The sequence below is a fragment of the Vespula pensylvanica genome, chromosome 17 (assembly GCF_014466175.1).
Source record: "Vespula pensylvanica isolate Volc-1 chromosome 17, ASM1446617v1, whole genome shotgun sequence".
In the NCBI taxonomy this organism is placed as follows: Eukaryota; Metazoa; Arthropoda; class Insecta; order Hymenoptera; family Vespidae; genus Vespula; species Vespula pensylvanica.
In genome coordinates this window covers 261,401-270,904 of record NC_057701.1, presented here as the reverse complement: position 1 = coordinate 270,904, position 9,504 = coordinate 261,401, and the positions used below count along the sequence as shown (strand labels likewise).

The 9,504-nt window shown below is 32.8% G+C and overlaps 3 protein-coding genes across 8 annotated transcripts; 1 reads left to right on the top strand and 2 right to left on the bottom strand.

Annotated features, from left to right (window-relative positions):
* Positions 1 to 32: 32 nt before the first annotated feature.
* On the bottom strand, positions 33 to 2,090 carry LOC122635253 (ATPase WRNIP1-like). Of its 4 annotated transcripts, none has more exons than XR_006328617.1 (6): positions 1,812 to 2,090; positions 1,544 to 1,732; positions 633 to 1,488; positions 484 to 541; positions 301 to 421; positions 207 to 224 (listed from the first exon to the last, which is right to left on the bottom strand). XR_006328617.1 is itself a non-coding variant. In XM_043825239.1 (5 exons), the coding sequence occupies exons 1-5, from the start codon at positions 2,088 to 2,090 to the stop codon at positions 127 to 129; spliced, it is 1,644 nt and encodes a 547-aa protein (XP_043681174.1). In that variant the 3' UTR covers positions 33 to 126. The 4 variants fall into 4 exon arrangements, 2 of the variants coding, with proteins under 2 accessions (XP_043681174.1, XP_043681175.1); XR_006328618.1 differs by having other exon boundaries at positions 484 to 522; XM_043825239.1 differs by having other exon boundaries at positions 33 to 224; positions 301 to 522.
* Positions 2,091 to 2,729: 639 nt separating this feature from the next.
* On the top strand, positions 2,730 to 7,314 carry LOC122635250 (protein O-mannosyltransferase 1). Its single transcript, XM_043825233.1, has 7 exons — positions 2,730 to 2,863; positions 3,021 to 3,208; positions 3,278 to 3,579; positions 3,658 to 3,832; positions 3,911 to 4,997; positions 5,076 to 5,377; positions 5,467 to 7,314. The coding sequence occupies exons 1-7, from the start codon at positions 2,738 to 2,740 to the stop codon at positions 5,651 to 5,653; spliced, it is 2,367 nt and encodes a 788-aa protein (XP_043681168.1). The 5' UTR covers positions 2,730 to 2,737; the 3' UTR covers positions 5,654 to 7,314.
* Positions 5,885 to 9,504, bottom strand: LOC122635254. Of its 3 annotated transcripts, none has more exons than XM_043825241.1 (5): positions 8,857 to 9,504; positions 7,760 to 8,655; positions 7,304 to 7,675; positions 6,974 to 7,150; positions 5,885 to 6,885 (listed from the first exon to the last, which is right to left on the bottom strand). In XM_043825241.1, the coding sequence occupies exons 2-5, from the start codon at positions 8,651 to 8,653 to the stop codon at positions 6,724 to 6,726; spliced, it is 1,605 nt and encodes a 534-aa protein (XP_043681176.1). In that variant the 5' UTR covers positions 8,654 to 8,655; positions 8,857 to 9,504; the 3' UTR covers positions 5,885 to 6,723. The 3 variants fall into 3 exon arrangements, 2 of the variants coding, with proteins under 2 accessions (XP_043681176.1, XP_043681177.1); XM_043825242.1 differs by having other exon boundaries at positions 7,304 to 7,672; XR_006328619.1 differs by having other exon boundaries at positions 6,851 to 6,885; positions 6,974 to 7,080.

The following is a 9,504-nucleotide window of genomic DNA, read 5'->3' as shown; positions in this document are numbered from 1 at the left end:
ACTATCTAGATCTATATATCTATTTAAACATATAATATTATTATAATTAACGTATATAATTATACCTAAACTTGTAAAAAAATACATATTATAAAAAAAATTCTATAGACCTTCAAATCTAATATCCTAATTTTTCACAAAGAAATCAACATTTTCTAATCCTTCTGGTAAATAATTTAATTTAGATTCATCTTTATGCAACATATTATATCCTTTACCATACCCTGTAAGGAAAAAATAACAGTATATGGTAAACGATAAAAAAAGATAATTTTACAAATAAGCAAAACTTTGAATTACCAAGATCCTTCAGAGTTTTTGTTTGAGCATTTCTTAAATGTAATGGGACTCCTGGTTGAGGGCCTTTATGATTTGCTACTACGCGTTGAGCTGCTCTAAGCGCATCTTCCATCAATCTAGACTTTGGGGCACGAGCTAGATAAGTTGTACATTGTGCCAAAAGAACATCACATTCTGGCATACCTATCATTTTACAACCATTCATAGTATGTACGGCGATACCTACGATAAATATCAGTACCTTATATAATATAAAATTCATTGATAATATGTACATTCGCTTTTTTTTTTTTTTTTTTTTTTTTTTTATTCATTTACTAATATCTTCTTACTCAAAGCTTTTGGATCCTCTAAGCCAATATCTTCACATGCCATTCTAACTAATCTTCTTGCTATATAAACTGGATCTTCACCACCCGCGATCATTCTAGTTAACCAATAAAGAGAAGCATTTTCATCGCTTGCTCTTACCGATTTATGTAAAGCTGAAATCATATCATAATGTTGATCCCCTTTTTTGTCATATAACATATGTGTTTTCCTAAGATTTTCTTTAATATCATTTAATGTTATCAGTACAGGATCAGTTTTTAAAAATTCTTCTTTGCTTGGTGTTTTAGATTGCACAGCAAGTTCTAAACCACCTAAAGCTATTCTAGCATCACCATCGCATGTTTCTGCTAACCACAGTATGGTAGCTTCATCTACAATGAATCTTGGAATCGGCGATGTAGAAGATCCACATGCTTCTGAAATAATTCCGCTTGATAAGTTGGTTATAGCTTTTGATTCAGATGAAATTTGCATTGTGCCACCTAATGAAGATAATGCACATTTTAAAATAGACACTAAATTAGAAATAGACAATTTTTCCAAAACAAGTACTCTACAACGACTTAACAATGCAGAGTTTAAATTGAACGAAGGATTTTCAGTTGTAGCTCCAATAAGAGTAATAGTTCCTGATTCTACATGAGGAAGAAAAACGTCTTGCTGAGTTCTATTAAAGCGATGTATTTCATCCATAAACACAACAGTGCGTCGGCCGAATTTTAATTCATTAGCAGCAATATTAATTACTTCTTTCAAATCATTAACTCCTGCCATAGCAGCAGATAGTTTTACATATCGCATCATATTGGTTGTATTATTTTTACATATATGTGCTATAACATTTGCCAAAGAGGTCTACAAAAAATCAATTTATATATTTTGTGCAATATGATATATTGCATTAATTTACCTTGCCACATCCAGGTGGTCCCCATAAAATCATATTAGGTATTTCTCCCTTATGTAATAATTGATACAAAGCACATTGAGGTCCAAGAATATGTTCTTGTCCAATGTATCCTGAGAAATTAGAGGGTCTCATTTTTTCGGCAAGAGGTATATGTTCGTTAATTCGAGGTTTCTTAGCTGGTTTGTCCACCTATAAATTACATTTGATTATTATAATAGTTTGATCTTATAATGATAGAATTATGTATCAAATTATTATAATTTACTACATTTTCTTTGATCTCCAAATCTTGCTTTGTACAATCGCCCTTTGTAATCAAAAATGTTTGTCCTGAAGTAATTTTTCTTTTCGTAATTTTATTATCGGGCTTCTTCATAAGAAAATTCTTGGATTGAAGTGATTTACTTCCTGGACTTTGACTAGACTCTTTCGAAACACCCGCGGTGTTTGAGTCGATCAAAAATAAACATTTTGTAACATGGGACTCGATCAACGACGATGGAAAATCGATTTGGCATATAGGACACGAAACTTGCTCGATATTCATGTTAAAATCTATAAATGAAGAAAAAAATTACACACGAAATATTTCCTTTTCATTTACATGATTCGCTATATATAATCTGTATCGTATTCTTTTGAACTTTCCCTCGACTTGTCGACACCGCGATATTTTTAACATACCAAAGAATTTCGAACGATTGTACGTTTTTTCAATTTCCTACGAAAAGTCGATAGAAGGCAAAAGAAAGCAAAAAGAATAAAAATAAATGATGTCTTTACGAAATTAAAGTAAAAATATTTGGTCGAAAGTACCGTTATTTTATACAGCGTTGCGTTAACCTAAGCCAATCGCTTGAGGCTATGAAAGAGGACGTTCCTTCTAGCCAAAGGCTACATACTCGTTCCCATCGTTCACGCAGTTTCACAGTCACTGAGGAGAAAATATATTGCGTTTTTATGTATTATTAGTGTATTTTTTGATACGATATTGATAAGATTTTTTGTAAGAAAAAATATAATGCGATTACGAATCTGGTATCAATCGATTTATGTACATTAATCGCTGACGTGGATGGCAGCCGTTAAAAGAATAACGTTCTCTACAAAGTACAAAGAGAAACGATCGCAAGTACTTATTTGTTATCCTTAAATAATTGCATCCCTTGGAATATTATATCGTTTATTTTCGTGATGGAAATCCGTCGCAGACGAACAAAAACAAACGATAATAAACGATTATTGCGGCAAAGCGCGAAGTTTGATTGCGATGAAATCGCTACCGGCGATTACGTTACAAATAGGATCCAAAAAGAAGAGGTAATGCAATACAATTTTGTTCTTCTTCCTTCATCTTTTTTTTACGTTTTCCGATCCTTTTTTTCATCTGAACGATGTTAATGTGAATTCATAAATATAATATCAACACGTTTATGAACTATATATATACTGACTAATTTCTTATGTTTCGATATAGGCTGACCAGGAAATTTTATTGCAAAAGCCAAATGAAAAGTATTTGTCAGAAGAAGAATCTAAGATAGTTCACGAAGAAAAACGAGCTAGAATAAAGATATATTTGGAAATCGATCTAATAGCTGTTATTTTATTGATTGCTGGTCTTGTCACACGTCTCTATAGATTGGAAGAACCGAGAAGTATAGTGTTAGTTACTCAATATTCTTAACAATGATTTTCTACAATAATTCGACTAATGTTAACGACCTTATATAGGTTTGATGAACTGCATTATGGTAAATATGTGGGCTTGTATATGAAACAAACATTCTTTTTTGATTCGCATCCACCATTGGGAAAGCAACTTATTTCTATTGCTGCATATATAGCAGGCTTCGACGGACAATTCAAGTTTGATAGAATAGGAAGTCCATATGCTGATACAGTTCCTCTTTTCGCGTTGCGTTTATTTCCTGCCCTATGTGGGAGTCTCATAATACCAACAGCTTATCATCTTGCCCTTGAATTAGGTCTGAAACAATGGACTGCTATGATCGCAGGGATACTCTTATTGTTTGGTAATTATTCTAATTTATGGCAAAGGTTTGTTGTTTACGAAATGATAAATTATAAATGATAAAATATTTATATTTTAGATAATGCTCTTCTTACGCAATCACGATTCATTTTAATGGAAAGTATGTTAATTCAGTTCTCATTGTTTGGATTATTATGTATAATAAAGTTTAGGAAGGTCATGGATCAGCCAACAAGTTTTTCATGGTGGTTGTGGTTGTCTCTAGGAATTGCAAGTTTAACATGTGCTGTATGGTATGTATTTTTTACATTGTTTTTTTTTTAATTCTGCGGGCATTAAAATTTATTTTATAAGATGTATTTTTCCTTCAGTGTAAAATATGTTGGATTCTATTCATTGGTCCTTGCCATTTACCTCATCACTCGAGATTATTGGTCTTTGATACCTAGGAAAACTTTATCTACAATAAGATTACTCGGTCATCTGTTATTGAGAATTGTTCTAATAATCGTTGTGACGAGTTCTATATATCTAGGTGTTTTCTATATACATTTGGAAACACTTTCTAAAGCTGGTCCGCACGATGCAGTAATGACTAGTGCATTCCAGGCAAGTTTAGAAGGTGGTCTTGCAAGTATTACAAAGGGACAACCTTTAGAAGTTACACATGGTTCACAAATCACGTTGAGACATACTTATGGAAGAGCATGCTGGCTTCATAGTCATAATCATATGTATCCATTGAGATATCCAGATGGTAGAGGAAGTTCACATCAACAGCAAGTCACTTGTTATTCGTTTAAAGATGTCAATAATTGGTGGATAGTAAAAAGGCCAGATAGAAATGATTTGGTAGTTACAAAACCTAGTGAACCAATAAAACACGGGGATGTGATACAATTGGTTCATGGTATTACTAGTCGAGCATTAAACTCTCATGATGTTGCAGCACCTATGACACCTCAAAGCCAAGAGGTGTCCTGTTATATTGACTACAATGTATCCATGCCTGCTCAAAATCTTTGGAGAGTAGAAATAACAAATAAAGATCAGTTGGGTGACATATGGCATGCTATTCAAAGCCAAGTACGCCTGATACATGTAAATACTGAATATGCATTAAAATTTAGCGGTAAACAGTTACCAGATTGGGGTTTCAATCAATATGAAATTGTAGCAGACAGATTGGTGGATCAATCGAATTCCATTTGGAATGTTGAAGAGCATAGATATACTAAAAATGAAGATCAAAAGCAAAGAGAAAGAGAACTTATTAATGCAGAGATGATACCATTGCGTGCAACTACGCTGAGTTTTTGGGAGAAATTCGTGGAATTGCAAATAAAAATGTTATTCGGTGGTCAAGAGGGACAAAATAGTCATATGTATTCAAGTGGGCCATTAGAATGGCCACTTATGTCTAGAGGCATAGCATATTGGGTTTCTAATGATAGCAATGTAAGTTGAAAAAATAGATAGTAAATAAATTGTATAATTAGTTACTTTATGCATATAAAGTTTCTCTCTTATTTACAGGCACAAATCCATCTTTTAGGAAACATAGCAATATGGTACTCTGGTACAGCAGCTTTAATAGTATACACTGTTCTCTTAATATTTTATATGATGAGAAGAAGAAGAATGTGTTTTGATATTATTAATGGAGAATGGAACAGATTTCTTAATGCCGGTGGCATATTACTATCTGGCTACTTTTTACATTTTTTACCATTTGTATTTGTAGAACGAAATTTATTTTTACATCATTATTTACCAGCATTTGTTTTTAAGGTCCTTTTAACAGCAGCAATGATAGATCATATTTATTATTTAATAAGGTAATTTCATTATTTAAACGAAATAAAATAAATAAGATTTTTTTAATGAAAAACATTGACAAATAATGCATATTTACTTTTCATTCCAGAAGACGACATACTAATAATACGATTTTATACGCAGTAACATTTAGTACTATTACATGGCTAATTTTTATTATTTACGTATTCCGAAAATTTGGTGCACTCAGTTATGGGACAATACCCCTTAGTACCAAGGATATATTGAAATTAAAATGGAAAGACTCATGGGATTTCATCATACACAAATCTTAATAATTGTAATTTGACGTTGTAAAAATTATTTTTATACAAATTATATATATATATATATATATATATATATATATATAACTATAAAATAGGAGACTCTCTTTTTCGTGGCATATTTAAATTAAAATGCTGCATAATTACAAAGTTCGTTTACAGCATATAAATATGCACATTTGGATAATTATAATAATAATAATATCCAAATGTATATAGTTAAACTCAATTAAAAAAGCGTAAATATAAAGAGATTTATTAAAAGTTTTCATACCATTAAAATGCGACAAATACATAGCAATACTCGGATAATGCAGAACAGGAACACAAATAGATAACTTTAGTATGTAATATGTTAGAATTTTTTCTAATTTAATTTTGCGCGCACTGTCAAATGTTATATATAAACATTTAAAAACGACATATGATATACATTTAAAGAAACAAAAAAATCATTAATGTTATTAAATTAATTTATGAGACTGATTATATAGTATTTTTAAAAAGCTAAAACTTTGCAAGGGAAAGTCAATGCTACATTCTGTTTATATGCGATTGAATCTTTAATAAGGGTATTTAAACCGTAAAATCCAGGTTTGTTTTTGTACAGAAAACTTGATATTTTCATATAAGTTAAAAAAAGTTTGTTTGTACACAGATTTTCCTTCTCTGTTGAACAAGTTATAATTCAATTATTTCCAGATTATTCACAACATAATATTTAATTGTGTATTTTTCTTAGTCGTATTTATATTAATTTGTCAGTGTGAAATGGCAAACCTAATTCTAAATACGTACACTAAGTTTCCTTATTATAGCTTTCAATACAATTAATTACATGTTATTAGGAAACGATTAAATTACAATTTGTCCATCACTACTTTTTTTATAACTAGAACCAATGAGTATTATTTGTACAATTTCTTACGTTTCCAATATTCTTATAATGATTGAAATCAAATTTAAAAGATAAAATAACAATGTAATATACATAACAGAATAGGGTAGACATTTGTCTTATCACAAATCCAAAATACGTATTTAAAATTTTTTAACGACAAACGATTTAATCGTTGACGTTAATAAGTGAACACAATTGAACGAATGAGACCATCTCTGACACTGTGATCAGTATTACCGATTCCAAACGAAAAGAATACAGAATCACAGGTCATATGTTGCGTGCAGAGTCCCATTGGATACCAACCAACTTTGTTAAAGACTACACCCACGCGATAAATCTGTTTTGGAAAAAATAGGAATATTTTTATAAAAAAGAGAATAATATCTTTCTTATTTTTAATGCATAAGAATAGAAAAAAAACAGACCTTGTGTTTTTGTATGTAAACAGGTCGATTAAATGTAATTTCCACGAGTGTTCCAACATTTACTTTAGTAGTAAAATGTGTGTATGTTAAACGACTGCCATCAGAATCTAAAAGATGAGCATACAGTATTTCTGTATATGACGTATCAGGATCTGAATTTTGATGTAAATTACTTGCCTGTAAAAAATAATTAAACATACAATGTATACACGCGCGCGCGCGCACACGCGCACACACACATACGCACACACGTACACACACACACGCGTGAGTTCTTTGATCAAATCGACCAACTTATGTTTTTTCATATAGATTAATAAATTAACATACCACAGTTGCAATTTGTGTCGGTACTTGCACACCCATAACACAAATGTTTTTGTCCACACTAAATGCCACAGAACAATCTAGAACATTGCTATTAAGGCAGTCTGTTTGATGGGCTATCGCTCGAAGACAATAATATTTTGGTCCCTCACGAATTCCACCTTCGATTATAACTGTAGATGGATTATTCGTTTGACTTAAATTTCCAGAATCTTTTCTTACTCCTCCTTCGACTACCATTGGTGGTGCATTGTGTAAGGTATTACTACCTTCTCCTTCATTGTTATAAGACAATTGGTAGTGTAGAGATGTCGAGGGCCAAAATGTACACGAACTAAACGAATTGGTATGTGGAGTGGATACCCGTCTGTGCTTCTATTAATAAAAATAATTAATAGAACTGCAACATAGAAATTGAAGCATACAAATATGCTCACTAGGTACATTACGTATACTCACAGATGGACAAAAATGTGCAGACTGTGCTTTCATCAATGGTTTTGCCCTATTGTGCGTATCACTGGAGAATCCTTCGGGTAATGGTGCTTTATTTTCTGTGCATAATATATTCATCAAGATAGCAAAAGCTTCATCTTGAGTTAACAGCGGGGACATTCCTGGACTTTCAGCAAATTCTTGCGGCGTCAAAGTTAAAAATCTAATTTTTGATAAAGCATTACCGATTACAGACTTCAAAGACTTTCCATCGGTTGGGTCAAGCGACTTTCTTGCACATTCTGCCTTAGCCCACCGCTCGACAGCAGTAAACAAGTCAAGTTCTGAATTAATCTCTAGATCAACTTGTTCTAATACAGTAATTACTGTACCCAATTCTACTTCTTCCCAACTAGGTTCTTCTAGAACCTCATTCGTTTTAGTACATATTATTTGTAAACACTTTTCCATGAGCACAGGTTCTTCAAAAAGTTTTGCAAACTCGTAGGCTCTACAAGCTATCTTTGGCGACAAATCGAACCACAGATATTGCATACATTCTTCCACCAAGGACGGCAACATGTATTTTTTTGCGCAATAGCATAACTCACAGGCAAGTTCAAACGAACCAAGATTAACGCGATCCGTATATATATACTCTAATAGCGCCTTGAATGCATCTGGTTGAACGTCGCGTATCTGTATAGGATCATTTTTTTCTGCCATACCTCCGTAAAACATAGCTTCGAATACCGGACTGGACATTGCCAAAAACAATTTATGTCCTTTTAACGTTTCCTGATGAGGTTCCTGACCAACAATAAATTTGCAGTCCGACCATTGTCCAGTCTCGAGCAAATATCTACCACGTTCTGATATTTTCTGCTTGCTGATCTGCCAGTCACAAGGTAGACCCATCTCTGCAGAATATACATACGTTCGATTAGCTTAGCTTTGATTTCGTTTATCAAAGCAACTGCAAACTGACTAAAGAAATGTAAGAACGAGTTTAAACGAAAATATAAGACATATAAAAAAAGGTATGCGAGTGATGTAATTCCTGTAAATTAAACGTTTCAAGCGAAAAATTAAAGCGATCGAAAGGATGAAGTACAACATACCTATTCTTACGCGACGTCTCCCGTCGCTATAAATACGGAATATCACATAAACGATGCCAAAAAAATGCGTAGGCCGTACCTACGATCGTCAAAATACGCGCGGGAAAACTATAGACTTTTCCATAATAACAAACGATAAATAATAACGAAGAAAGATTTGTATGTTTCGTCCGTGTAACTTTGTTACCGCAAAAGCTTGTCTTCTTGAATCAACCAATTTTTCGACCAACGTAACGTTTAGGCGATGTAAAAGCTTGTATATCGGTCTATGCACAGAATGCCACCGCCATCTTGTCTGTCGCGTACACCATTACGTCATTTTTCCGAAGTCGTTGATACTCTGTCTTGAAAATATCTTACGTTGTTTTTCGTCGAAAAGAGCCCAATATATTGAGCACAGTACCGTTTGCAAAAATATATACACGTCGAGAAGCATCAACTTCATCATCGACCGAAATCAAAAACAATAATATGCAGGAGCGCGGATCATAAAATCTGAACCGTTCGATTCGATACGTTCGATTTGGACGCGGACAGATTTGGATTTTTTCTTTCCCCTCTCTCTCTCTCTCTCTCTCTCTCTCTCTCTCTCTCTCTCTCTCTTTCTTCTTCTCTTTTTCTATTTTTTTTTCCTTTTACCCTCGCCTT

Coding starts and splice junctions, on each gene's coding strand:
- LOC122635250 (XM_043825233.1), top strand. CDS start 2,738: ATGGAAATCCGTCGCAGACGAACAAAAACAAACGATAATAAACGATTA. Junction 3,833..3,910: donor AGTTTAACATGTGCTGTATG/GTATGTATTTTT, acceptor TTTTTCCTTCAG/TGTAAAATATGTTGGATTCT. Junction 4,998..5,075: donor GGGTTTCTAATGATAGCAAT/GTAAGTTGAAAA, acceptor TCTTATTTACAG/GCACAAATCCATCTTTTAGG.
- LOC122635254 (XM_043825241.1), bottom strand. CDS start 8,653: ATGGGTCTACCTTGTGACTGGCAGATCAGCAAGCAGAAAATATCAGAA. Junction 7,676..7,759: donor CTGCACATTTTTGTCCATCT/GTGAGTATACGT, acceptor TTTTATTAATAG/AAGCACAGACGGGTATCCAC. Junction 6,886..6,973: donor TTTACATACAAAAACACAAG/GTCTGTTTTTTT, acceptor TTTCCAAAACAG/ATTTATCGCGTGGGTGTAGT.
- LOC122635253 (XM_043825239.1), bottom strand. CDS start 2,090: ATGAATATCGAGCAAGTTTCGTGTCCTATATGCCAAATCGATTTTCCA. Junction 1,489..1,543: donor GACCACCTGGATGTGGCAAG/GTAAATTAATGC, acceptor GATTTTTTGTAG/ACCTCTTTGGCAAATGTTAT. Junction 225..300: donor AAAAACTCTGAAGGATCTTG/GTAATTCAAAGT, acceptor TTTTCCTTACAG/GGTATGGTAAAGGATATAAT.